The following is a 27,137-nucleotide window of genomic DNA, read 5'->3' as shown; positions in this document are numbered from 1 at the left end:
TATGCTAGTCAGCGGGCAACAGCATTGAAGGCACTTGTGTGACTCCGACGTGGAGGTCCTCTAGAACTGCTGCAAGCAGTGGACGCTCTGGTTGCATCAGTGCAAGCTCTGGTTGGTTTTTGTACGCTGGCTTTCCCAGATTACCTGTTTTGCAGTGAAGCATGGCAATCTAGCCATCTATGGAGGGAGTATGATAACAGAAAACAGCTCCGCTATTTTTAACGTTTATCCAAATGTGGAAAAAACACCCGGGGGTTTCTTGCTAGTGCATCAGACCCCCTTAGGGGTAGCGATAAGTTAAGGTTCCCGACGGGTATGGGTGGGAAATAGCAAGGGAAAAATAGTGGCTTGGGATATCGAATGCAGGAGAGTGTCCCACACTGCCTTCGCTAGATTAGGTGGGTAGGAGGGACGCAGGAGATCATTTATTGAATGAAGTCGTAAGTTAGCGGGAAGGGAGTCTAGGAGAACCTGTCTTTCAGTTTGAAATCGAGGGCATGTCAATAATGTGTTCAGTGGTGTCCGGAATTTCACAGGGTATACACACGCCTTGATTAGGTGACGAATTGATTCTAGGGTTTAACGCGCCGACGCAACGCAGGCGATGAGGCGCGCCGTAGTGGAGGGCTCCGGATTAATTTTGACCACCTGGGGACCTTTAACGTGCGCCGAAATATCGTACACACGGGCGTTTTTGCATTTCGCTTCCACCAGAAAAGCGGCCGCCGCGTCCGGGAATCGAGCCCGCGACCTCGTGCTCAGCAGCGCAGCGGCTTAGCCACTGAGCCACCGCGGCGGGCCAGAAAAGGGCTCTAACTCTTGTGTTATCATGAGTATTCGAAAAAAAAATTACATGGCAATTACCTGCTAAGGTGACTCTACATGCGTGAAACCGGGGTTCTGTTGTGTTAGAACGTTCAGTTAAAAATCGCGAGGAAGGAACGGTTCTAGATAAGACAACATACGCATCGATAATGAAGAAGTGGTACAATAATATACCTTTATCTCGTAAATCACCTATAGGTATACATTTAGATCGTTCGTAGATGCGCTTACTTATTTCGCGAAAAATCGTCGCTTTCGCGCTTCACTGAACTTTCTTCAGGATGGGACGCGGTAAGTTTTCTTGGACTTGAATTGCGCATAAATTAATGCAGCCGTGACAAACAAACTAGGTGAGAAAAGGCAGACGACTGTGTCACGCGCGCGTTACGCGCGATCTCCTTTCAAAACTCGCGCGCGCGTTCACATCCGGGTCTGTAGCTTTGACAGTGATACGCTCCCATTGTCATTCTTAAATTGTACCCGAGTATATTACTACTACTACTATGTACTACTACGACTTGTTAAATAGACTATAGACTGCGTTGTGACAAAGGCACGCCGTGCCAAGTACCTAAGAAAACGAAGAGTAAGGGCACTGACGGCACGGAGATCATCGCCGGGACGCATTTACGCTTCAGATATTTTCACCTATTTTCAACATCAAAACCACCTGTCCTTGCATTGTTTAAACTGCTTTCCGCTTGCCGAATCTGTTCGGACCACTAGTTGTTATTTTTTTTTGTTTCAAACTTGCCAATTCTTAGTATTCCACAAGGATTTGTAGCAGTGAGCATTTCTTGGACTCGCAGCTCGTGCAAGTTATTGCAGTTTACTGTAATTTCTCGGCGAGTTAGGCCGGGTTGAGACTGTTGCCGCAACTGTCTCAGCCAACCGAACTGCGTGACATGCCATTTTTCTACGTCCATAGATCACGATATGGATTTTGCGTTGGTAGTCTGAACGTAGCCTTATTTCACGTCAGTGCAAGCTAAAGTGCGGTGTCTGCGCAAAAATAAAATAGCTCTAAATGAATTGATGGGAAAGCTGCGAAAACTTTTTACTCTGCTCAAGGGGGAAAAAAACGCACCCGTGCAATGGAAGTTTTACGTGGTGTCACGGAACAACACTACTGTTTGGCCCGAAGTGCCGTCTACAAACGCGCGGTAGCGCTTATCAATGCATATATTTGCGTCCGCGCGTTTATCGGTGTGGTTGCACCTACATGGTACACTTTCCACGCAGGCCTAGAAGTCGCTACGTACACGCTGCATAGGCAGACCACGAGGTTGTCCTAAATATTACCGCTGTTTTCTTTTTCTGCCAAAGAACTGAGAGTAAGGAGGAGAGGTGCGCATGCTCCGCGTGGCATCACGAAAAAGAAATCAGTGCTATTCCAATCTGGGACTGCATGTGGCTCCGTTGACCGGGGCGCAGTCCAAGGAGCGCACGAAACAGAACACGTTTGTTTGTAATGTGCGATTGAGCGTATTTCCGAGCTAATTAGCAGAATGAAACCTGGGAGAACAAGAGTTTCATTCTAGCGTGCAAACATGGGGCCGCCCGTTTCCCTCCCGTCAAAGAGAGAAAGAGAGAGGGAGAGAGCGATCTTTAATGAAGTATGGCGACGTTAGCTGGGCTAAAATGCCTAACATGCTACGCCAGTTGATGACGTGATGAAGATGATGGCGATGATGTTCAAGAAGTTGATGCGTACATATACGGCGAGTTATTCACAGCGACTGGTCTAGATCTGTGTGTTGCAATATACTCTATCAGAGCTTTGGTAGCCCGTAAAGCACGTTTGGGACAAGCCCATGGTCCTAAAACGTCCTTTAGCTGCATGTCCACGGAAAGCGGCAGTCCCAAAGTTACTGCGAGGGGAATTCGACATTTACTACTTCACTGTAATGTGGGAAAGTAGACGAAGCTTGGCGTAATATTAAAGGAGTAGTGACCCGAAATTTCAAAGCTGGGATAACAATGTTAAATGCTTCCTTTTTATCAGGACCCGCCGCGGTGGCTCAGTGGCCAAGGCGTTGCGCTGCTGAGCACGAGGTCGCGGGCTCGATTCCCGGCCGCGGTGGCCGCTTTTCTGATGGAGGCGAAAAGCAAAAACGCCGCATGTGCGAGGTTTCGGCGCACGTTAAAGATCCCCAGGCGGTCAAAATTAATCCGGAGCCCTCCACTACGGCGCGCCTCATCGCCTGCGTGGCATCGGCGCGTAAAACCGTACAATCAATCAATCCTTTTTTATCAGGAGATATCTTCCAGCCAGTTTCGACAGTAACCATTCAGTATAACATACTCTAAATCCATTTTAATCTTCGTATACCGCGCGAGAAAGCCCAGAGCGGGCTAGCGTGACTTCATCTGCTTCTTGGCCCAAACTGGCGACGTCGGGGCTCCCGTGACGTAGCTGACGCGCTGGGTGCGGTTGGCGGGCGCTGCTACGCCGTACGTTCACGTCATGGTTTTGGGAATGACGTCATGCTGCCCGATCTGGGTCGCTGGCGCGCCCGTCCAGATCGGCAGCGCTGCGACGAGATGGTTACGTCACGGGTGCCCTCCTGTCATGGCGGCCGCTCGGCGTTCATTTCGTCTAAACCGAAACCGACACGAATAAATGATTCCGTAAAGGATTGTTTATGCTGCGATCGACCGTCTAATGTGCCATTGTATGATTAGTGAGCCGGTGGTAGGTGGGCACCCGTAGCAGCGAAAAAAAAAAAAAACGGATCGACAATTTTGTGTCAGTACTCCTTCCAAGTCGTTTTAGCGGCTAGTTGCCGTATAGTTTGTTTTGGAATATAAGCCGTTTTCTATAACCATGCGTATACTCTCACGGCAGACGGGCATGTATTTACAACCGTAGAATTCTGTAACGTTTACAACTTCACTCTGAACTGACTGATTGCGACAAGTATAGCTAAAACTTGTCGCTATGATAGAGCAGTCCTGGCGGCCAATCTCAGTATGATTTTTTCAAGATACCTACGAATATTAGGCCTTGTATTTTATTTTTAACGATTACAGTTTTTTTTTCAGTTTGGGCATTTGTGCGACTAGTTATTCGTTTGTTACATTAGAGAGTTTTAGCAGTCCGTCTGTTCCGTCGTGTACATAGTTACCGTGTTGACCGGGACCCGCCTGGGCACTTGGGCATTCGTCGCGGTAGGGGGATTACCGTATTTGCTCGCATAATGACGCACTCACGTAATGATCACACCCCTGAAGATCGTCGTCAAATTATGACTTTTTTTTATTTCCCGCGCAATGATCGCACCCAGAACTTGCCGCAGCCATATGTCGTTGTGTGCCAAGTCTAGACGACGATGGTCGTGCTTACTTTAGTTTCCTCCTCTTTCAAAGCGGACATGGCTACGTTATTGCCGCGAACTTGATGATATTAGCGATATCGCCAAGCGTGCATGAGTTCATTATTGGTGCGGAAGAAACTCTCACTAAATGCACTTAATGTACTCACAAAACATAAAAGAAAACGCGCTCGGCTTGCTGCGTCGGCAGCCGTGTCTTGATGTCCCACACTGTGACAGCAGCAGCCACTTATTGGTCGACCTGTTCTCACCTTATACAGTAAACTCGTTCCGGCGCGTTCCGTAATTCCGTAATTCCGGCGCGTTCCGTAATGAAAACACTGCATTTTGCATCCCTCGGTGGTCATTCGGTGGTCAGTGGAGTTTTTATTATGTTTTTATTTGTTATGCTTATTACGTTCATCAGACTTATAGTAAGCATTCTGACCTGCACCTTGCATTTTATGCGCTGATACTTTTTCCCGAAAAATTTACCTCGCGTAATGATCGCACCCGTAACTTTTCATCATATTTTTGGAAAAAAAAAGTGCTATAATTACGCGAGTAGATACGGTAGTTCCGCGGGCCGGCCTTCGCCATGGTGGGGTGCGCCTCCTCTCCTTTCCTCCTCGCCCTTCCGCGCGCGCAGTCGCGTCTCGGTCAACCCGGTAACTACGTACAGGACAGAACAGACGGACTGCTAAAACGCTCTATTCTGTCTGTTGTGTTGCTCCCCCCCCCCTCCCCTTTAAGTATACCCTCCTGCGGGAGAGCCTTTATGGGTATTCTGAATACAAAATAAATAAATTAGTTTGAGTGCTACGGAGCAATTCATCAGAGAGTGGGCTGTGCCGGGAAGTTTATCGGTGCGACTTCTGTCGACGCCGGCAGTTTTGGTCAGAGCCCTGCCTACATCAGCTCCGCGGTAAAAGTGTGATTCTTTAAGTGTTGGTTCGGGCATCCGAAAAGGGTACATTGAACCCATAACACTGTCCGCTGATAAGCGGCTACACAACGCGCACCACCTATCTGTCGTTAATGAATGGCTTCTTCAAGAACAATACGGGCGGATGAATTCGCGACCGTCCTTTCGTGGATGCAGCACCCCTTCAAGATAGCCCTATCAGCTGTTGCTTAACTGTTCAGCAACCGCAACTGAGTCGGCGTAATCTCTTCCCACCCCATTTTCACTCCCCGGGATGCAAATCGGGTAATCTTGCAAGAGATTTGTGACGGAGAGGCCGGCCGTTGCCCGAGCTAGCCCCAACAAAGACCGTCCGAGCGGACGCCGATAAGAAATCCGCAAGCTATGCACTGCCGGATACCCGGCGAAGATAGGAAAACAAAAGATTGCTCCCCGCGACGACGTAGCATCCATCGGCCGCCGATGCCCGTCGAAGCCCTCGGAGGCGGCAGGCAGTCTTGGGCTCTAAGGGAAACCACACGCGAGGCTCGCGCGCTGAATGAAACTTCCCCCCGACCATCCACGTATCTACGCCGCGAAGTGTCCCGAACTGTAAGCGATCGACCCCTATGCGTGCTAGGAACTTAGGAGGCTCATCGAAAATTTTCGTTCGGCATCCCTCCGGGATTTCGTCGTCACTGTGCGCATGCGTGCACGGAGGGCAGGATTCTTGTGCACCACTCGCGTTGTGCGTTTCAGTTCAGCGTGATATAATAGGGTCTTCCTGGAATTGCGGAAAACAGTGAATTCCTCCGAGATATGCTGAAGGAGGGGCTTTGGCAACATTTTCCAGAGTTGCGCCAGCCGCATCCCAGTTAGTGCTGTTCGCAAGCCAAGTCATCAAGAAGTAAAAAAAAAAAGCTTTAGCAGTCAAGTGGCTTCAGCTTGCGGATGCGTATTGCAATAGCGGGAGAGCTTTATTTTATCCTGTCTTTGCATGCGTCAGATCGTACGGATCCATAAGGTCAGGCAATTCGTCCAGCACGCCAGCAACTATTCTGTCGGCGATCATCGAGTGCATCGACAGTGCGTCCGGATGTAAGAAGCTCAGTGGCCCCTAGCACATCTAAGCAGGACCAGGAGAAGGATGGCAGAGTTTCTGTCTCCCGTGCCGGCAACGACGGGCAGGATGGAAGGCAAGGAGGCGGCCTTCTGGAGCAGTTACTCGGCGGTCCCGACGCCCAATATCCAGGAGGAGATCTTCGTGCAGCGATCGGCACCCGGGCGCATCTGGTTCACCAAGTCCCAAGCGTCCGATGCCGAATTCGCCAAGATCACGCGGAAGCAGTGGCTGATGTTGGCCATCATCTACTCTGGCAACTTCTGCGCCGCCCTGAGCTTCTCACTGCAGGCGCCTTTCTTCCCCAAAAAGGTGAGTAGTGCACGACCCGTGCGTTGGAAGGGCTCTCACTCACACCCCTGTCGAGAAAAGTGCACGACAGCTTCAACACGTCGTTATTCTGTGAACAGTTCCTGTTCTGCCGGCGCCGGCACAATAAGTTCCTCGGAATTCTACCGGCTGTCGCCGCCCATTGGCTGCCCGAAGTCACATGACACTGGCCGGTAAAACAAGGAAATTAGTATTTTGCGTAACTTTTTTCAAGATTTTGCGGAAAGTAGAAATTTGGCACAGCAGAGCCTAAAGTAGCGTAACCAAACCAGCCTCGTCTAATCTAACCTAATATAACCTAGCCTATCATGACCTAAACTAACCCAACGTAACCGAACCTAACTTGACTCAACTACACCGAACGCAGAATATTGTAAACCCAACCGAAATCATTGAATTCCTTTACAACCGTATCAAAACGGGTAGGATAACACACCGCCATGGGATCAACCGTAAGGAAGATTTTCGCGCAGTATTTATCGCGTAAATGCCCCAGGTTAACAAATCACAGGATATTGTTGGTAGAATTTAAAAAAAATTCGGCCGGCACGAGGAGAATAGACACCACCTGTTCTGTATGCATGCACTGCAACTACGTTACTTGTCAAACGTTTTATACGCCACGTCAAGCATGTATCAAAAACCCAAAGCCACGGATGGGGCAAGCTGTTGAACGCAGTTCCAAACAAATCTAACTTCCGGTAACCTAATCAGTAATAACGTGTTGAACAAGTGAACTAAACCGGGGTGGTTTAGGTCAGTTTGTTTCACAAACAGTTGAACTAAACCGATTTGTGCATGATGCTACTTGGAAAAACGAAAAGAACGGCGCAATGTGCTTTTCTTCTGTTCGTATGGTTTTTAAGCACTGCCTTCCTTTTTTTTTTTCAAATGACGTAGTTCTTTTTGTGTGTTCAACCAGCTCGTTCGTGTGTGCTGGGTGGATTACGAGGCCTTGGAGTGAATTTGATGGCTAAGGTGACAAGCGCAGTCGAATTTGAACTCTTGGAAAGTGCTGCGTTTACGAACGGACGAAAACTGTTGGCGCAGTCACGGACGGAGCTTGAAAATGGGCAAGAAAAGTAATGTTTGCCCCCTGAAAGCTTATTCACGTTTTGACTCGGTTTGTGCTCTCCTTACGGGCTACAAGGAAACGTGGCCGTCCTGGGCAGGTGTAATGTATCACGGCCGTTTCATCTCAGCCATGCGAAAGCGGTTGGCACTTAAAACTAATCCTTCTGGATGAAAAGGACGAAACACAGAACAGTGCCCCTGTATGAGCAACGTACGCCCGTCAAAAAATTTAACAATATCACGGAAGCGCGCGTTATCACGATGGCAAGTGGTGAAAGAGGCAAGCAGGAGGGTGTTGCTAAGTTTCGTGACACATCGTCTGCTACGATGCTCTCTTTGGAGTGACACGCACCCTGGATTTACCGCGTAGCAGTCTTTGGCGTAAAACCTGAGGTTTTTGGAGGTTGGTACCAAATATTCATCCGCACTTTTCATGCTGTATGGTTTTTCGTGGTCCTAAAAACAACGTGCTTTCCTCGATAGCGATCCTGAATACGAAGTATATACGGCAGCACCTTTCCAAGGTACTACCGCTGGTGGTATGGTTCCCGCGCGCCAACAGTACTTAGCGCACAGATCATGTTGGCAGAAATTAGAATGTGCTTTAAATTACAAAGAAAAATAATGCCGTATGAGTTTTACGAATGTGAATAAGGAGGTTAATAAACGGCGTGCAAGAGAGCAGATAAAAACAAACAAAAAAAACACAAAGATGTAGAAAAAGATTCATCCTCGCGCACTCTCGAGCGGCACCAAAAACAACAACAAACACGGCTCGCCCATCGCCCACAACTTCGTTTCGCTGGTTTACATAGGACAGGTCCGATCAACCGAACCACACAGGCAAATTGGCGAGGATTCAAGGAGCCGACGATCAGGTGTGGGGAGGGCGCATCGTGGTGCAGCTGTTCGGGTGGGGAGACGCGCGTCGTGGATTGGCTGCGCCTAGTGACGACGTAAGCTCTGACGTGCAGGTGTTCTCCTAATTGGAAGAGACGGCGTATGCTCGGCGGCATCAGTGTTCATTCTGCCGATAAGATGGGCAGACCTACGAAAAGCCAAGTTAAAGTTAGTGAAGACCACCAGCACCGCAGTTTCCTCAGTCTTCGCATCTCAATTGGCGGAATTTTTTTAACACGAAAGTGTTTTATTCCTGGATACACAATGATGTCACTGACGTCATGTCCGTCACGGAAATGACGCCAGTACACCTTTGCGGAAACGACCCGCCAGCAGGACGTCGCTCCCCAAGCACACCCACAAGACAGCCCCCGACCCGCAAATTATGCTCAGCTGCAGATTTCGCTGTAAATATCACTGTCGTGTTTTACCGATATGACAGACGAATTAACTACATTTTTTACACATCTTAAGGCCGTTTCACCGCCCGCCAAAGGTAGCAAAGAAGCTTTGGCTACAACCGCCTGACACCTTTGGCTCTAGAAGGACAGACAGTTGGGTGAGTTGATCATACGTGGTGGCAAAACAGGGAAGCTTTGAACGCCCACTGCAGAAAAAAAAAGTAACATGGAGTGAGCGCTGAATGCACACTCAAGTTTCATTCAAGAAAACGAACACTTAAACATTTCTTCAAGACTGCACATGCGCACACGTTATCGCGTAGCCGGCACAAGGCCGTCTCAACCCGACAAAGGTGCTTGCGCCTACATTCGCGGGCTTCCAGGAGACGAACTCTTTACCGTGTAAAGGCGCATAAGCTTGACTAATCCCCAATCTTGCTTATAATCATGGCCTCTATTATCTCAATGTGAAACTGATTGTTGTGCTTGTAGTATTGTTGGTGCCTTTCGTTCAGCGCACTTTTTAATTTCTGTGGTCATTTCATGCTTGCGTGAACGTTAACAAAAATACAGATTTTGAGTCGACTACTAGCACCCCCGTTTAATTTTATGCGCGCACCAGGGGCAGCTTACCTTCTGTGAAGGAGGTAAAGCTCGTGTTGCAGGTAAACGAATAAATGCTTGAAAAGACCGCCCAAAAGCCGAGGAACAAGTTCATCAGTAATAAAGAGTTAGCATTACGCGTCTAGTGTGTGTACCGTATACCAACACCGAGGGAGGTGCCATGACAGGAAGGTGAATTTTGACGTCACTGTTCTCGTTGCACCACAGCTGATGGTGGTCTGGGGCCTGGGCGTGCGCTCGCGCGCCAGACCGGGCCGACCGGCAGCAGTCGCACGTGACGTCCGTCCCAAAAACTGTGACATGAGTCACAAGACGGAAAAGCGCGTCCCAACAGCACCGCGGCCGCCTCGACACGTCACGGGAGCCCTGACGTCGGCCGTTTGGGTCGAAGCGCAAATGACGTCATGCGCTTGCTCTGTGGCGCGGATGAGCTTTCTCGCGCGCACAAGGATTAAAATTGATTGAAAATATCTTCTGCTGAATGGTTACGGTTTAAACTTCCGAAGGGGTATCTCCATATACATAGGAAGCTTCTTACATAGTTATCTGAGCTTTGAAATTGCGTGTCAGTACTATTTTAAAAATTCGAATGTCGTCGGAAGGCACCTGGCCATGGCTGCAGCGCTGAGCTAGTGCCGCCGGACGGCACTCTGAACGATTTCAGGGAATCGGCCCTCACGACTGGAATATTGCGCTAGGTCTTTTTTTTTTCTATCCTCCCTCCTACCTTCTGAATGGTTGTTGCAGCCAGAGCTGGCATTGGATTGCTATGGCGAACTTGTTCCCGGCTCTGCCTGAGCTGCGTACGCGTCCCTCCCCGCCATCACAGCATAGGCGCCCATGCAGCACTGATCTGAAAAACGAAATGATTTCCCTAGTTTGGAAGTTCTTCTGAAACTGGAGCCTTAATTTTATACGGCCACGCGCTTTCGCAGAGCAAAATGTATAACAGCGGGATTCCTTGTTGTCTTGAGAGAACCTGTTTTAAGGTTCAGCAGGAGGGAGATAATTTACTATGGCGTGCAAATTTCCGCGTAACCAGAACAGAAACGCAAAAATATAAAAAAAATTAAGGAACCTCACACTAACGCGTTAGACTTGAAGGCAGCGAAGCTGTACGCAACCTTCACGGCCAGATCACGAACGTTTAGGTCCACGATTGCCGTCGATTTGCTTCTTCTTCGCTGCCGCAACGACCTATGCTCCATCATTGTTGGTATAAGTGTGAGCTGCTTTCATTTTTTTTTGTTATTGATAATCACAAGACATCACATTGGAGGGGCGTACACTATGACGTTTCTTTCTCGTTCCGAACAAGTGTTGCCAGGATTACGGCGAACGCTGGAGTCTTTTTTTTTTTTTCGGTGAGGGGGAAGGCGGTCTTATCCAATCTCCTTAAGTGGGAATGCTTGGCTTGACGAACGTGCGCAGGGGACGCTGGGCGGTCGATGCGAGGCACGCACACACGAGCGCTAGGCGTTCTCTTGGTTTTGTTAACTGTCGGGTGGTCGCGGCTGCTTCTCCGGACGGTGTCATTACGCACATACAAGAAGAGACTTGAGCAAAAATGACTAGAAAAATCAATACCTCAATCGAGGGTTATACTACAGATGCGGGGCCTGGTGTAAAAAATACTTCGTGGTTACCGCATATAGTTGACCTGAATTTGAGGCTTGGAGTCTCAGGGCGAGGTCGTGGCACTCGTGCACAATAGTGAGCAATCCCTGTTTCTTACTGTTTTGTGGGACACAGTCTGAATTATCGGGATGGTCAGGGGGAAAGTGCTGATAAGACAATACGAATTGTTCCTTTTAGGTCTAATTGTTCCTTTAGGATCTAACATCTCGGTCAGCGAAGATTTTTCCCTAAGGGTACGTAATATCCGGAAGCAGCTGTGGGACAGTTGCAAGTCGAATCGCGACAACAAAGACAAAGTCAAACTGATCTTCGATAAAGTTAAAATCAATGACGAAGTGTTCGTTTGGGACGAAGAAAGTGGCGACAAAGTACCCATGAACAGAAAGAAAATGAGTTTTGCAAAAAACGGGAACAGCCCGACCAGCCAGAGCAACTAATTATAATTAACCTTAATTCAAGAAGCGTAGTGAACAAAACAGAAGAATTAGAAGCATTTCTTCTCGAGCATTCCCCGCATGTAGTCACAATCACGGAAACATGGCTGTCGTCGCGAATTCCGAGCAGCGATGTCTTCCCACCAGGGTACATTGTTTTGCGCAAAGATAGATGCTCTCGAGGGGGTGGTGTTGCAATTCTGGTGAGGGATGATATTCCAACGTTGCCCATGCCTGACGTTGAAGGTATTGAAGCGCTGTGGTGTAAGATTAGCGTCGGGAGGTTTGTATTTTTCGTCGGAGTTATGTATCGCCCCCCAAATGCCGATTGCAGTACACTGCACGCACTGGTAGATTATATGCAGCGTTATGTTCATGAAACTAAAAAAATAATACTCACGGGCGACTTCAACTTACCTTCAATAAACTGGGCAACACTAGATCACGGAACTGCCGATTCGTACTGCGCAGAAGCATTGTTGGAAATTGCTTTTAACTTTGGACTTAAACAGATTATACACGCCCCAACACGAGTCACTCAGAACAGCAGCAGTATATTAGACCTTACTTTCTTAAGTGACAGTGTTCCAGATAACACAATTTTTTGGGAAACAGTCACTGGGATTGCGGATCACAAAGCAACCACATGCTCTTTAACGCTATATAACCCGCCACAGGCCCGAAAGAAAAATACCCAGATATATGACTGGACAAACGCGGATGACGTCAGTGTCCTCGACTTCTTAGAAGAATCTTATCCTGAATTCCTTCAGTGTCATAACGATGAAAAAATGTCAACTAATGACCTATGGATGCTTTTCAAAACCAATGTTCACCACTGTCTCGTAAAATTCATTCCCCAAAAAATTAAGACCGTACGCAAGTCGAGCCCATGGATATCAAGAGAAATTATACACTTAAAACGCAAAATTTCAAGGCTCAGAAAGCTCAGACACAAAAGAACTTCTCATATGCACTACTCAAAACTAATTAGCGAATTGTCTCGCACGATGAAGACAGCAGTGAAAACGGCTAAACAAAAGTACTTGGATGTCACGTTAAGTAACTTCATTAAAACAGCCCCTCATAAATTTTGGCACTATCTCAAATCTAAGGATACTAAGCGAAGCAACTTGTTGCCAACGGAAGCCTTAACCAAGGCTACTCAGTTTAATAATTTTTTCCAAACAGTATTTACCATCGACAATAACATTATCCCAGATAATGTGGCCACACAGTGCATAGGTGAGGTACCAGGTGAACTTTCCATAACGGAAGCAGGAATTCTGTCTCTATTACTCAGTCTCGATACAAAAACATCCAGTGGTCCTGACAATATTCCAAACGCCTTTCTCAGAAGGTATGCTGAATGGGTTTCTAGATACTTACTCTTGATTTTCACAAAATCGTTACAAACATGCGAAGTCCCACAAGAGTGGAAAATTGCTAAAATAATTCCAATACACAAGTCTGGTGATGCTTCAAATCCTTCTAACTTTCGTCCGATTTCGCTGACTTGTTCAGCAGGCAAAATCTTAGAGCATTTAATACTAAAACACATCGTAACTTTCGTTGAAAACCATTCACTAATTGACCCTAACCAACACGGATTTAGGAGCGGATTGTCGACAGTAACTCAGTTAGTAGAGACTGTACATGACCTAGCCCTAACGATTGATAAGCGTGGTCAGGTCGACATTGTATTCTTGGATCTATCGAAAGCCTTCGACCGCGTTTCGCACCAAAAACTAGTTTATAAGTTGCAAAGCATTTTCGGGCACGGCGTTTTAACCAAATGGCTAAAAGACTATTTGTCCGGACGTAAGCAGTTCGTTCACTTCGAAGGCCAATCATCACAATGTGCTGACGTCTTATCTGGTGTGCCTCAGGGCACAGTTCTGGCTCCTATTCTTTTCCTTCTTTTCATCAACGACATAGCGAAAAATATAGAAGCAACAGTGCGCATGTTCGCAGACGATTGTATCATCTACAAAGAAATACACACCGTGAATGATCAGTTAGTTTTGAACAATGCTCTCAAAAAAATTGACAAGTGGTGCCAGGACTGGCAGATGACGATAAATGTAGAAAAAACTGTTTGCATGACTGTCACGAGAAAGAAAAACCCTTTATCTTTTCCGTACCAAATTCACCAAAGTGTACTACAAAGGGTCAATGAACACAAACACTTAGGTATCATTCTTTCTTCTGATCTCAAATGGAACAAGCACGTGTCATACATTTCAACTAAATCCCTCTCAGCGCTTTTTTCCCTCAAACGGTCCCTCCGATACGCTTCGGCAAAAACCAAGCTACTTGCATACACGTCACTCGTTCGATCTATCATCGAATATGGCATCATATGCTGGTTCCCACATACCAAGTGTGCAATAGCAAAGTTAGAGGGTGTGCAAAGAAGAGCAGCCAGATTCATCTATAACAAATACCGCCGTCGTGATTCACCAACTGAACTATTAAGATTAGCTGGGCTCCCAACAATCAGCGACCGCGCAAGGTACCTTCGAGTGAAATTCCTGTTTCTTCTCCAGAGCAATTCTCTAAAAATAGACAAAAACCGGTTCCTAACACGTTCCGATACACGGAATTTTAGAACAAAACACAATAAACAATTACTAGAATACAGATTTCACAATGACACCTTCAGGTATTCCTTTTTTCCGCAGGCCATCAGAGAATGGAATATGTTACCCCAAGAACTTGTTGATTGTACGTCCCGTGACTCTTTTCTGTCCGGATTGTCTAATTATTACTTTGTTACTACGTAATATTGTACGCTTGTTTTTCGCTTTTGAATTTGCTTCGCGAGAAAATGTCGCATTGTGTATGTCGCAGCATGGGCCTTATCGTTATGATTGCTTCAATCAAGGCAAATGCCTCTTGCTACTCTTGTTGAAAAATGTCTGAATGTCATGCACGTTTTTTCACTACTGTACCCTTTCCTGCCAAAGCCTTTGTTAGGCTAGCAGTATGTATAAAATAAATAAATAAAATAAATAAATAAATAAATAGGTCACCTGCGCTAAGTGTAAGCCACGCATGATGACGTCACGTCGATTCAGGTTTTTTTTCCATTGTCCGAGCATCGTGGCGCCAACGTGTCCCTTGCGTACAGGATTTGACCGTTCCGAACATAAATATACAAAATTGCTTCTAAGGGCAATGTAGACAAAACGCCGTCTCTGTCTCTGTCTCTGTCTTTGTCTCTGTCTGTCTGTCTGTCTGTCTGTCTGTCTGTCTGTCTGTCTGTCTGTCTGTCTCTGTCTCTGTCTCTGTCTCTGTCTCTGTCTCTGTCTGTCTGTCTGTCTGTCTGTCTGTCTGTCTGTCTGTCTGTCTGTCTGTGTACACGTGCGTGCGTGTATATCCAGTTACGTGCATCCGTCTAGTATTTTGCCTGCTTGGAGCATTATAGAAACATGACGTTTTAATAATCACGTTGAAATAACAAGTGTATCAGTAGAAATGCCCTGGACAGAAAACTGTTCAGTATTTTCCCCCCAGAATATAGGGAGTCATTGAGGGCAATTGTGTTGAGCTGGGAAAATAGTTCGGCGAATGAAAATATCAACAGATGATGTAAATGACAACGAATCACGCCGATAGGTCTCAAACTAATCTTACTTGCTTCAGCAACAAAATACTCACCTCTTTGTGAAATCATTTCCGGATAGTACTTGATGTGCAGGAAATTCTAGTGAAGAGAATTCCCCGTAGTCCATATTGATAGCTTTACGGCATCGCACTTTCAAGGGAAACTGATCAATCCGATGGTATTTCCAGACCTACAAGAGGCTGTCGATTGGAAAAGGTGAACTATGTATACGAGGCGCCAGCCGTACCAGCCCTTTCCCTAGCCCTTGTTGACGCGTTTATAACCTTTTGAATGCAAAATGAACGATTGACTGATTGATTGAATGAATAAATGCATGAATGAATGGATGAATTAATAATTGATTGAATGAAAAATGGATATGAATGAATTAATGAATGATTGGCTTGCTGGTTGATCGATTGAATGAATGAATGAATGAATGAATGAATGAATGAATGAATGAATGAATGAATGAATGAATGAATGAATGAATGAATGAAGATGAAGGCGAAAAGCAAAAACGCCCGTGTGCACGAGATTTCGGCGCACGTTGAGGATCCTCATGTGGTCAAAATTGATCCGGAGCCCTCCACTACGGCGCGCCTCCTCGCCTGCGTTGCGTCGGCACGTTAAACCCTACAATGAATGAATGAATGAATGAACGAACGACGTGTTTAGTTTATCGTGGCTTGCTTTCGTTCTCCCTTGCCAGGCTACAGAAAAAGGCGCCACGCCCACTGAGTATGGCCTAATCTTCTCTTCGTTCTACTTCACCATATTCCTCATCGCTCCAGTCTACGGAAAGCTGGTGAGTGTTAAGCCCTCCCTTGCAGCTACTCTCCCACTCGACCCCGCAATCGTGTAAACGCTGCGCTGCCGATGGGCTCGCAAAAGGGCACACGCAGGAAGTTCGGTCCGGAAAAATCGTTGCGCCATTTATTATCCAAGCATAATACGGCCAAAAGAGCACAGACCGCCAATCTTGTCGTTTGACAGACGCGCTTTATGTAAAACACTTATCGCGTGAGTAGCACTCAAGTTTCATATCAGACGCTTTTGGAGCATGATCTTTAGTTCAGAGCTCATAGAATGAATCTGAAATGGTAGCGATGATAGCGCGTTGATAACTCGCCTAAGTGAATTATTTCTGGCTTTTCTTCCGTCGAGTACGAGCTTACTTCAAATGCTAACAAAACTGGTTTCAGTCTAGCATCAAAGTTGGCTCACACGTCTCTAAGACAATGGCGGCTCAACCCATCGTCGAGAAAAATATGCAGTCTCTTATTGGTCATTTTGGACCGCTCAGAACTGCTCCAGCGTGGCTCCTCATATAATTTTGTCGAATTTGTTTTATTGTTGCAGCAGTATTGGAGTGCCTATGAGCTGCTGAGAACCGCTCGGGAGTGGCAACTAAAAGAGAACAATTATGTTCTTTCTCGCTGTTCGCTGCTGTAGTACTAAACATGCAATGCATCGCTTTATTACAAGGAGTTGCAAACTACGCTGATGCTTGCACAGAGGGGAGTAACGCTCACGGTTCAAGCATGACACGATAGGGACTTTGCGGGCAAAGGCTCCGTTGTGTTAGGTGTAGTAAGCAGCTTTGAACTGAACACGTGGTCAATGGTGTAAAGAACTCGCTCATAAATGCGTGAAGTCCTTCCGAGCTCTCACGATACGGGCCTGTGCCAGTCTCGGCAAAGTCGACGACTGAGTGAGTAGCAGTGATGCTGCTGCCACTTTCAGTTTCTTCGTTCATGGAAGCAGTCACTTTATTACAGGGCTGGGCTGCGCTAGCGCTGATTTAGGTGCCACACTCGACAGGGTGATCTAATCGCACATGCGCATGACAGTCTACAACATGCCAATATGTTACCAAGGTCTTTAAAATGGACACGCCTGCAGAGTCCGGTTGTGAATAAACAGCGAGCTGGTAAAACATTATGTTTAGAGTACGCTGCGAATGTTGCCGAAATGGCGCGCTGAAGTAGGATACGGGCTATACAGTTAGACATTGTTGGGAGGGCCGGTTGAATAAATAGGAGCAGGCCAACTTGTTTCCGTCGTGACGTTCGTCGTTTTGCAAGGCGGCAGCGCTGCGCTTGACCGTGGCCCGGGGAAAGTCAACTTTTTGAGAAGTTTGCCCACCGTGTTCATCGAATTTGCCGTTTCAATACAAAACGTGCTCAGTTTCGACGACTTAAGTTCTCTGAGAGGCTTTCTGTCGTCACTATAGGCGGGAGAATGATTGCATGCTTTAAGGGTTGCGTGAGTTTGTGTCATATCTCCGTCGTTCTTGCAACTGTTCAGTGCATGCCTTCTTCTCGTGCAGGTAGCTCTCATGAGGCCGAACGTCATGCTCATCTCAGGATTTGGTCTCACATGTTTGTGCGTGGTGCTGTTCGGGTGAGTGGTTTATGAATGCTTTACGCTGAACACGCATTCGTGATCTTGTATTAGCTTTGAACATGCAAGTCATCAAGGAAGCGTCAATGTAGGCCAAGGCGGGTGAATTTTCGACGGAGGTTGAGATTTGGAACATTGGAGGCAAGGAGTGAATTTAGCTGGTGAATCGTGACAGTGTTGAGAACTGGGTAACTGAAAATAGCAGTTAATTGTAAACAAGATGGTGATGGTGGTTACAGTGACTGCAGGACACGCGTTTTGACGGGGTTTGCAGCTTCTTGAACATGGTCCCCGCCGGAAGGACGTTCGTCGCCCTGGCCTTCGTCATCCGCACCTTTGAAGGATTGGGCGCAGCCGCGTACATCACGGCCAGCGCCACAATCGTCATGTCAGAGTTTCCCGGGCGTATCGGCAGGGTTATGGTGAGTGCGGCACAGCCCTTTCCTCGGGAGCTTCTGCATAAGACACATCATGAATGTGTGCCCTGAAAATGCGGAAATCCAAATAGCGCTGTACTGCACTTGCGCTAAAAAGAGGCAAAGACTGGAGCTAGGCGACACGACACCAAGCGCACTTTTAACATACTTTATTGAGAAGCAAACACACATTTACACGGCCTACTCTCTCTCTTACAAAGACTACCCTCCATGAACTCACTGAACTTTTTTGTCTATATAGTATCCTACCGCTGGACACACCACTTCACGCTGTCTGTACCTTTCCCATCCTTTTTTTGTTTCCCCCCTATTTCCCCATTGTTCTCCTTTTCCACGCGTAGGATAGCATGCTAGGCCGTAGCCTGGTTAACATTGCTGCCTTTCCTTGACCTTTTTGCTTCCTTCACTCATACAAACAAGGAAGGATCTCCTCGTTCCCTCTTTGAATTACCACACTCTTAGGGCACGTGCCACTGCGACTGCGATTTCCCAATAAACCGCTGGCTTGCCCAACAATGTGTATCTTCTTCTCCGTGAGGGTCAGTTTGCGTCTCTTTTGTGCGCAAGTGAAGTACAGCATGGATTACCAACTCTCCAAAACCTACAGCCTAATAAGCTACAAATAGCTCTGCTCGCATACTTGCCAATATTTAACATGAATTGACTACAACGCAATTAAAAAAAATGACCATCCCTTCGTAAAGAAAGGTGAGAGAAGAGCGAAAGCTGAAAGTGCGTCCAATCGATCGTCGAACCTTCGAAGTCCCAAATTGCAAACGAACGTACGAACTCATGCGACCATTTGCCGCGCACTAAGTAAACGCAGCTACGAATGATCTAAATGTATTCCTATACTTGGTTTATGGGATAAAGGTACGCTACTATTGTACTCGTTTTTCATGATCAATGCGTGTATATATTGTTTCATCTATAACCATTCCTTTATCGCGATTTTCAAGCAACCGCTTTCACACAAGGGAAACTCGGTTTATTCACGCATACGATCCTGCCAGAGCTTTTCGGTCGACCAACGGCTCTGTGGGGAAATGCATTAGTTTTTTTTTTTTTTTTACAGGACACCATCGGTCCCCACTAAAGAGCTTTCACTAAAAATCTAGCAGGTGCCGTTGACACGCATTCTGCAAAGTGTATATCGCCACTGCGTTTTCTTTGAGATAAAAGCGTCACAATTTCGTAGCTTCACCGAGCGACGTTTGTTATAGCCTGCTTAACCACATGGTGGTTAGTTCGCGTCGAGCGCTCCTTGGGCGCTGCGACCGGAAGACGAAACACGGCGTCTACACTTGGTAAGAAGTTGAACAGCAATAGGTCATGTACGGTATCACTCCGTCTAAGTGAGGGACCCGGATGTTAACGGGTGCGCGCGTTTTGCAAGGAGATTGATATAAATGCGCTATATCGTCTGCCTCTTCTCACGTGGTTCGTTTCTCGTCGCTGCAGTCGTTTAAAAACATATTAAGTCCTAAAAGTCGAGGAAAGGGCTCGAGCAATGTTCAAAATATTTCTAGCAACGCACTACTTTCTCCCGGCGCGGAGTAACATCGGGCTGCGGTGATGAGGCCCAGCGGCAACTTTTGTCTAAAACATAGGTATATAAAACATAGGTATGATAGTGTAAAACAGTGGTATTTTAGTTTCTTCTGAGTTCTTCTTTGGTAAGGTGACTTTGGTATCCCGCTACAAAGGGGATACCACTATCAATCATCATAATCATAATCATAATCATCATCATCATCATTGTTGCCGTTCTTAAGTTGTTCCCGAGTAGAGTGGTGTAATTTTCGTATTGGCAACGGCGGAGGCCGAGCTCATCCCGGAGGTGGAGAATAGATTTCGACGCAAAGCGCTACGGCACGAAATTCCGAGGACATGTTATCGCTACACGGCCAACTCGTGTCTGCAGTATAATATGCCTTGTCGAACTTTCTTCCTCCAGGCGTCCAATATCTCGTCACTCTTTTTTTTTTTTTTTTGCATCGTTAGGAATGGTAGCAAGCAGGAGCACCGAGGTGTCGCTAATACCCATAAATTGTGGTATTCCCGGCCGCAGAAACCGCGCCCCTGATTGACACCAAATCGAACGCCCCTCATTAGCAGGATTTTGGCGCACACGGCAATAAAACTCACGGAAAATTGTGTCGATGCCCCGTACCAGCCATCTAGTACGGGCGGGGCTGTTGCGTGCAATGCAGCCGTGTATTATTGCTGCTGAAAACATGGGCCCGGTTATGGTGAAGTTGAAAAATTCGAAATTCTGAGAAACCGTGCTGGAGTGAAAGAATGTGTACAGTTTTACCTCTATTTAAATGACTACGGGAAATGTATACGTTTGCAAAAGACGTCACCACGGCTGTCTGTGTAATAATGTCTGGGAAATTAATGATGGTTTAGTAAAAATTTCTTAGATAAATTTGCCTATAAGTGCTGTCCGTTCTCAAACGATGATAACGTTTTTCTTGCTTCTCGCAATTTTTTGTTAAGCGAAATAACTGGCATGGTGTTCTATTGGCCAACTGGCACGGCCATTCAATTGCTCTTCAGTAGATGGAATGGCCGCGCCTCGATTATAAACAAGTTACAGCTCCGGTGCGTTATCCAAAACATTTTTTTAGTGAAGCGAAACAAGCTCTGTTTATGCTTGTTAAGTTAATATGGCACCTGTAAAATTTCTGTACTTTATGAACGTTTCTTCATCGGAACAGACAAATTTTGTTAGGACATGCTCTGCACCCTGACATGACAAAATTCCGTCACTAACTTAACTGCTCCATGAGCGAAAAAAACAAACAAAAAACTTTTAGTCAAGTGTAACAAGCTCCGATAATATTGGTCAAGTTTTAGCATCTAAAAGTTTTGTGCTTTGAATTTTTTTTTCTTCCAAATAGACAAATTTTGTTTCACAAAATTTCATCACTTTAAAGTAACTGCTACACGAGTAGGAAAAAAAATCTCTTTAGTGAAGCAAAACAAGCTCCGGCATATTTGTTAATTTAGAATGACGTTTGTAAAATTTCGATGTATTTAAAGGCATTTTTTATCCGACTATACAAAATCTTTTTGAACATAATTCTCAATGCCCTGTCATGACAAAATTTCGTGATCACGGTAACATAACTGCTCCATGCGTGAAAAAAAAACTTTGCACTGAAGCGAAAAAATATCTGCTAATATTTGTTAAGTTAATTTGGCGTCTGTAACTTTTTGGTGCTTTATGAATGTTTTTTGCTTATTCGAATAAACAAATTTTGTTTGAACATAATGCTCCATGCCCTGACATCACCAAATTCCCTCATCACCAACATAACTGCCCTATGAGTGGAAAAAACTTTCCAGTGAAGCGAAACAAGTTCTGTTAATATTGGTTAAGTTAATACGGCGTCTGTAAAATTTCCGTGCTTTATGAATTTTTTTTTTCATCTGGATAAATTTTGTTCGAGACGCTAACATGACGTGACATTTCGTCATGGCTGTCGCACAACTGATTATGAGCGGAAAAAAAAAAAACTTGCCATCTCACTTCTGTCCCCTCGCTAACTGCATAAATAAGTTCCGTATTTTTCCGCCTCTCTTAAACTTCCACAGCTTGGTTCTATATCTTCCCATTGTCATTGGCGTGGGGATACCTATCGATTGTGTCGGGCCGATAAGGTGGTATCTACCGGCCGCAAGATATCGGTCACACTGTCGCTTTTTAAACTCAAGTGCATGGACAGGAACAATCACCTTCTGTGGTCGTCCGTGCTCGCTACCGCAAAACGTTCTTGTACGGCCTTTCTAATCGCGTTTCGAAATTCGCGTGCTACAAAACCTTCAACCCTCTTCCAAACACCCCCGCCTCATACATCGACCCTCATGTATTGGAACCCTTCACGCTGACTCTTATTGCACACTGCCGTGTAGAAATTGGTCTAGCGCGAGCAGTTTAGAACCGCGAGTCTGCTCTGTTGCTCCTACACGGCCTCTCCCGCCTTCTTAAGGGGCCGACCTGTTTTGCTGTCAGAACTGCACCCTTGTAAGGTTAATCGAGCATACCTAGGGGAAATCCCAAAGGTGGAGTAAGTAAGGTGGAGTAACTTTCCTTCTCAGAAACTTACTCGGATTTCCCCTAAATATGGTCGATTAGCACATACCCTTCACTTCGAGTTGTTGATCAATTAGATCTCGCGCTACAAACGACTAGCCTCCTGGTTAGCTCATTTGGTAGAGCGACTGATCCGGTTAAACGGTGGTCCCGGGATCGAATCCTGGACCAGGACGAATGTTTCTTCAACTGCGAAGTTTTTGAGAAAGCAGCATAACTTTCCTTTGCAGCCGTATGGCTGCATTGAGCGGGATGTCACTTTTTCCGTCGCAAAGAGACAATGGATTGGGGTTTCATTAATCTTGGTTAATTAATGCATTAATTCATGATTTTTTTCATTCTCTATTAATGCGTACCTATTTGCAACCTACCAACTGTTGCCTCTGTGGCAACAGCGAAGTGCGAAGATCACCCCCAACACCTTGCGTATGAGTAACTTGTGCCTGTGTAGCGCGATGGGACACACATCAGCTTCGTAACGCAAGGGACTCAGGCTTGATCCCGACCAGGGGAAGCGGTGATATTTTCGAAGCCTCTGTTCAAGTGCGTCACGCCGCGTAACAACGGTAGCTACATACCGTGACGCCGGACGAGCTACGACGACAAGCAGGGCTCCTAAAGTTCTCCGCACTAAAAACTGCAGCTATAGCCTGTTAAAGGAGCCATGAGGAGAAAATACAACTTCGTTTAATTTGAAAGAACTAGGATTCAGTATCTCACTCAGCTCCATTACAGCCACAAAAGGTGTTTTTTTAACGAAAAAAAGCAAGAAGTATTTAAAAACTTTCTAATTTTGCGCCGCAGTGACGTGTTATGAGCAAGAAACATCATACGGGCCAACAATGAAACATAATTTTCAGTGCGTTAACTGCACGTTAGCATTCAAGTGATGCGGTCAAATGGAACTAGAGGCCCCATTGCAGACGTCCAGTCATGTGTCGTCGCTACAGGTCAGTTAGGCGGCCGCCAATCGCACAAACTGGGTTCCGTGACGTCATAGAAAAGTTGCGGGAAATTGGCTAGGGGGTGGCGACTGCTTCACACTTTTTCTTTAATGTCTCCGTTATTGGTTCAAAGATTGCGATGATATTGGTATCATTGTTATTGGGACTAAGCAGTCTTTCTAATAAACCCAGTTTGCATTTTGTCTTCATGGCACCTTTAAAGTGTGAAGCACATGCGCGGAGAACGGCGCGTTTCCGCAACCGTTTTGCGTCTCCGGAAACCGGTCCGACAGCGGTCAGTAACACGCACCAATACTTTGGGACGGGTTTTGGAAAAGGAAAAGACGCGTGCGGAAACACGTCGTACTCCGCACGTGTGAACTGTGTATATTTAAACGTGCATCGCAATTTTCAGCCCGCGGGGCATCCCATTTTTTGAAAAATGTGTCGGATCTGCTGAACTCGAAGCACTATAGTATATGTTGCTTGGCTTGGCGCATATCCGAGGCCCCGGCATAAAAGCCGAAGATTTTAAGATGCCCAGGAAAGAAAAGGCGCGTTTTTGTTTCAACAAAAGAGCAGCCTCAGCAAGATCCATTTGTTTCAATAAGAGACGTCTTTCCGCGTCTTTCGACAAGAGATACAAGAAAGCTCCCCAGTGGAAAGTTAGCTCCGGAAGTGTTTTACATGCCACGCCGTAAGTTACCCCTTCCGAAGTACAGTGATGCCCATTTTTTCGGAGCAAGGTTTTGAGCATACCCCACCCAATTTCTGGCATTTATTTAGGTCACCTCTTGAAAGTTATTGGCACACGCTACGCTCCAAGTGCAGATTTAAACAAGTTATGCGACATTGATGAAAATTTATTCGCTTAAATGAGGATCTGAATTGAGCGCAATGTAGTCAGTACTTGACAGAAAATCAATTGTGAGCTGCGCCGGTAGCCACGCGCACTGCAGCATAATATATTTCCAGAGCTTTCCAATATACCCCGTGGCGGGTACACAACTCTAGGGGTGTGTATAACTCTGTTTCAACAATGACAGCACCTGTCCGGTATGTGCTTGGTCGCTTGGGCTTCAGCTCAGCGGTTTGCTTAATTTGAACGGGTGCTTACACCATATTGTGGGGCTAATACTATTACACAGTTCGTTTCCTTTACTCGTATAACTTACGCTGGAGTATGAACGGCCTGCGACGACTGGAATATATCTTAATTCGATCTTGTGCATCGTGCCACTGCTATGTGGCACGACTCAGCGGGAAATTGAGAACGACTCAGCGGGCAATGGAGCGGAAAATGATAGGTGTAACATTAAGGGACAAGAAGAGAGCGGAGTGGGTCAGGGAACAAACGCGTGTTAAGGACGTATTAGTAGGAATTAAGGAGAAGAAATGGACGTGGGCAGGGCATGTAATGCGAAGGCAAGATAACCGTTGGTCATTAAGGGTGACAGAGTGGATCCCCAGAGAAGGCAAGCGCGGCAGGGGGCTGCAGAAAGTTAGATGGACAGATGAGATCAAGAAGTTTGTGGGGATAAATTGGTCGCAGTTAGCGCAGGACCGGGGTAATTGGAGATTAATGGGAGATGCCTGTGCCCTGCAGTAGGCGTAGACAGGCTGATGATGGTAATGGTGATGCATCGTGCCGACAGAGAAGCTTGGGTAGCGGCACGTAGCAAATGGTTATCAGTGTCAAGTGGCCCTCGTACGAAGGGAAAAAAAAGAAGCTAACGTTCCGAGCGAAGCCACGAATTCGTAACGTCACTCCACCCGCGCGGCTGGGCGCTCATGAACTGTTGCAGGTAGTCACAGCAACAACTACCGCTCGCCCGAATGGAACTCTTGTCGAAAACAAAGTTCCGCTTTCGAAAAGAGCCGCAAAAGGCGGGTATCGCAATAAAAGTCGTCATAATACCTTAAGTGAAGTCATTCATCAAACACCCACCGCGATGATCGGCCTACGCCGCTTCAGGGAGCCCAGTCAGGGAAACCTTGGCTGCTCTGAATGCTTTGAAACAGCTACCACAGCTGCGCTCCTTCCTATTGGTGCGTACCTCACGCTCCTTTTTTATTGGTTTTTCTAGGGGACTGGCGGGGAAGGGGGGGTCACGATGTGGAAAAAGAAAGAACATCACATAAAAATTTCAGACGAAAAGTATAAAAGAGTGGTGAGACTGCTTAACAGTCGAACCTCGTTATAACGAAGTAGTATATGGGCAGTAAATTAGTTCGTTATATCCGATATTCTTTGTAACAGTAGGGGTAAAATCGGCTCTAACAACTCGGCAATCTGGCTCAAGCAAAAACCCTTACGATAAACGTATTATTGTAGGCTTCGAACCCGCTATGCACGAAGTAGATCTTAGCTGTCTTCTTTTGGCACTTCAAACTGAATGGGCCAGAACACAGCAGCATAAAATTACAAATAAACAAAGTGCGTCTGACAAAATAGGCCTGCGTTCTAATTTATTTGAAGAAGGATGTGACGTTCGCCTGACGTCTATTCACAGTCCACGCACGAAAGAGCGTTTTCTACATTTGTAGTTTTACAAACGTATGGTCTATTTTTTATATTTTGCTTTGTTAAGCTAGCTATCGAGTTTAAAGCCTCGCGTGAACCAAATGTTTCTTCGTCATAGCCAATATCGCGTGCTGCTTGGGCGGTTTCGGTTTCGGTATAAAAAGAATAAGTGTTACTGAAATAAAGCGTGACCAACCAAAGTTCGTGTTCAGTTCGCGTTATCCGATAATTCACTATATCAGTGCTCGTCATAACGAGGTTCGACTGTAGTATGCTACTATTACTTGAACAAAAAGTAATGTGGAGATTGACTACTCAAGGCAGTCATTAAAGATAATCGGCAGCAGCTGCACGAATGAATAAGCATTTTGACATCACATATTGACCAGCATGACGTCATGCCGCCTCAGAAATTTCTTGCCTCAGTCATGCCCGTTGCTCTGGTTAGACAGTTCGGGCTTTACCGACGCAGCACGGAGTCTCGGTGAAACGCGGACAACGGTTGTTTGTTTGCCGAGCAACAAGCTGGCAGCGGGGAGTCCCTTTGTTTGAGGCAAACACGGCGGCTAAAGGCTCAAGTGGATTTGCGGTTGCCGACTGCGTGATACGCCGCTAACTGCGTCGCAGTGCGTGCGGCGCTACCAACTCGGGGCTGAAGGTTGGCATCTGGCTGCGGTTCAGTTAGCAAACAGACACATTGAGTGCTTGAATACAAGTGCTGTGAATGCAAATCTACCACTCACGCGAGCAGCGGTCGCGCATTAAGGGGGCCATGAATTTAAAGTTCAACCCGATTCAGTTTTAATGAACTCGCCTTTGGTAATTACTCAGCTCCACTCCAGCCACTTTAACCGACAAAAAAAAAAAAAAAAAAAAAACACGCGAAAAATATTGCAAAACGTCCAAATTTCGGCCTCCACTGACGTAACATAGGCAGTAATATGGGACAGCACTAGAAAAAGTGCACGTTACGTGCACTTTACGTTAAGCGTACGTTAAGTGTAACGTTAAGTGCACGTTACGTTAGGTGTACGTTAGGTGCACGTTACGTAGGTGCACGTTAGGTGCACGTTAAATGCACTTTAATTGCGCGTTAGCATTCAAGGGATGCGACCAAGTACAACTAGAGGCCCAGTACAATCGCCAAGTCATGATTCTTGGCGGTTACGTAGGATGGCGGCCTCCAAACACACCAACAGGATTCCGTGACGTCATAGTAAAATCGCCGGAAAATGGTTTGGGAGTCGCCACTGCCTCGTCTGTTTCCCCTAATATCTCCATTATTTGTTCGAAGTCTGCGATAACACTTGTGTCACTGTTGTCGGTACAAAGCAGTGTTTTAATTGCACCAAACTTGTATTTTGTCTTCATTGCCCCTTTCACTCGGTAGGGCGAAAATCCAGCGTCTTCAGGGCCAGAAGATGGCAAAAAAAATGGCGGATGGCAAAAAGAGTAAAAAAAAAAAAAAAACGAGCGAAGGAATGTATGCATTGACGCAAAATTTGTGAGAAAAGCTTCTTTAAACAAAGAGAAGTAATTGAGTTGAAAAT

General features: G+C 46.3%; 1 protein-coding gene across 1 annotated transcript in view; it reads left to right on the top strand.

Annotated features, from left to right (window-relative positions):
• The first annotated feature begins 5,355 nt into the window (after positions 1–5,355).
• Positions 5,356–27,137, top strand: part of LOC144143576 (MFS-type transporter SLC18B1-like) — a 58,356-nt gene continuing 36,574 nt past the window's right edge. Inside the window, exons 1-4 of the mRNA XM_077675376.1 lie at positions 5,356–6,475; positions 15,887–15,982; positions 17,507–17,580; positions 17,855–18,002. Coding sequence (XP_077531502.1) covers positions 6,191–6,475; positions 15,887–15,982; positions 17,507–17,580; positions 17,855–18,002 — 603 coding nt within the window. The 5' untranslated portion in view covers positions 5,356–6,190. The remainder of the gene's footprint in view (positions 6,476–15,886; positions 15,983–17,506; positions 17,581–17,854; positions 18,003–27,137) is intronic.

Source organism: Haemaphysalis longicornis, unplaced genomic scaffold, assembly GCF_048455015.1.
Source record: "Haemaphysalis longicornis isolate Haplotype H1 unplaced genomic scaffold, Haemaphysalis longicornis Haplotype H1 scaffold_6, whole genome shotgun sequence".
Lineage (NCBI taxonomy): Eukaryota > Metazoa > Arthropoda > Arachnida > Ixodida > Ixodidae > Haemaphysalis > Haemaphysalis longicornis.
Note: the sequence above shows the minus strand (reverse complement) of the source record. Positions and strands in the feature narration are given on the sequence as shown.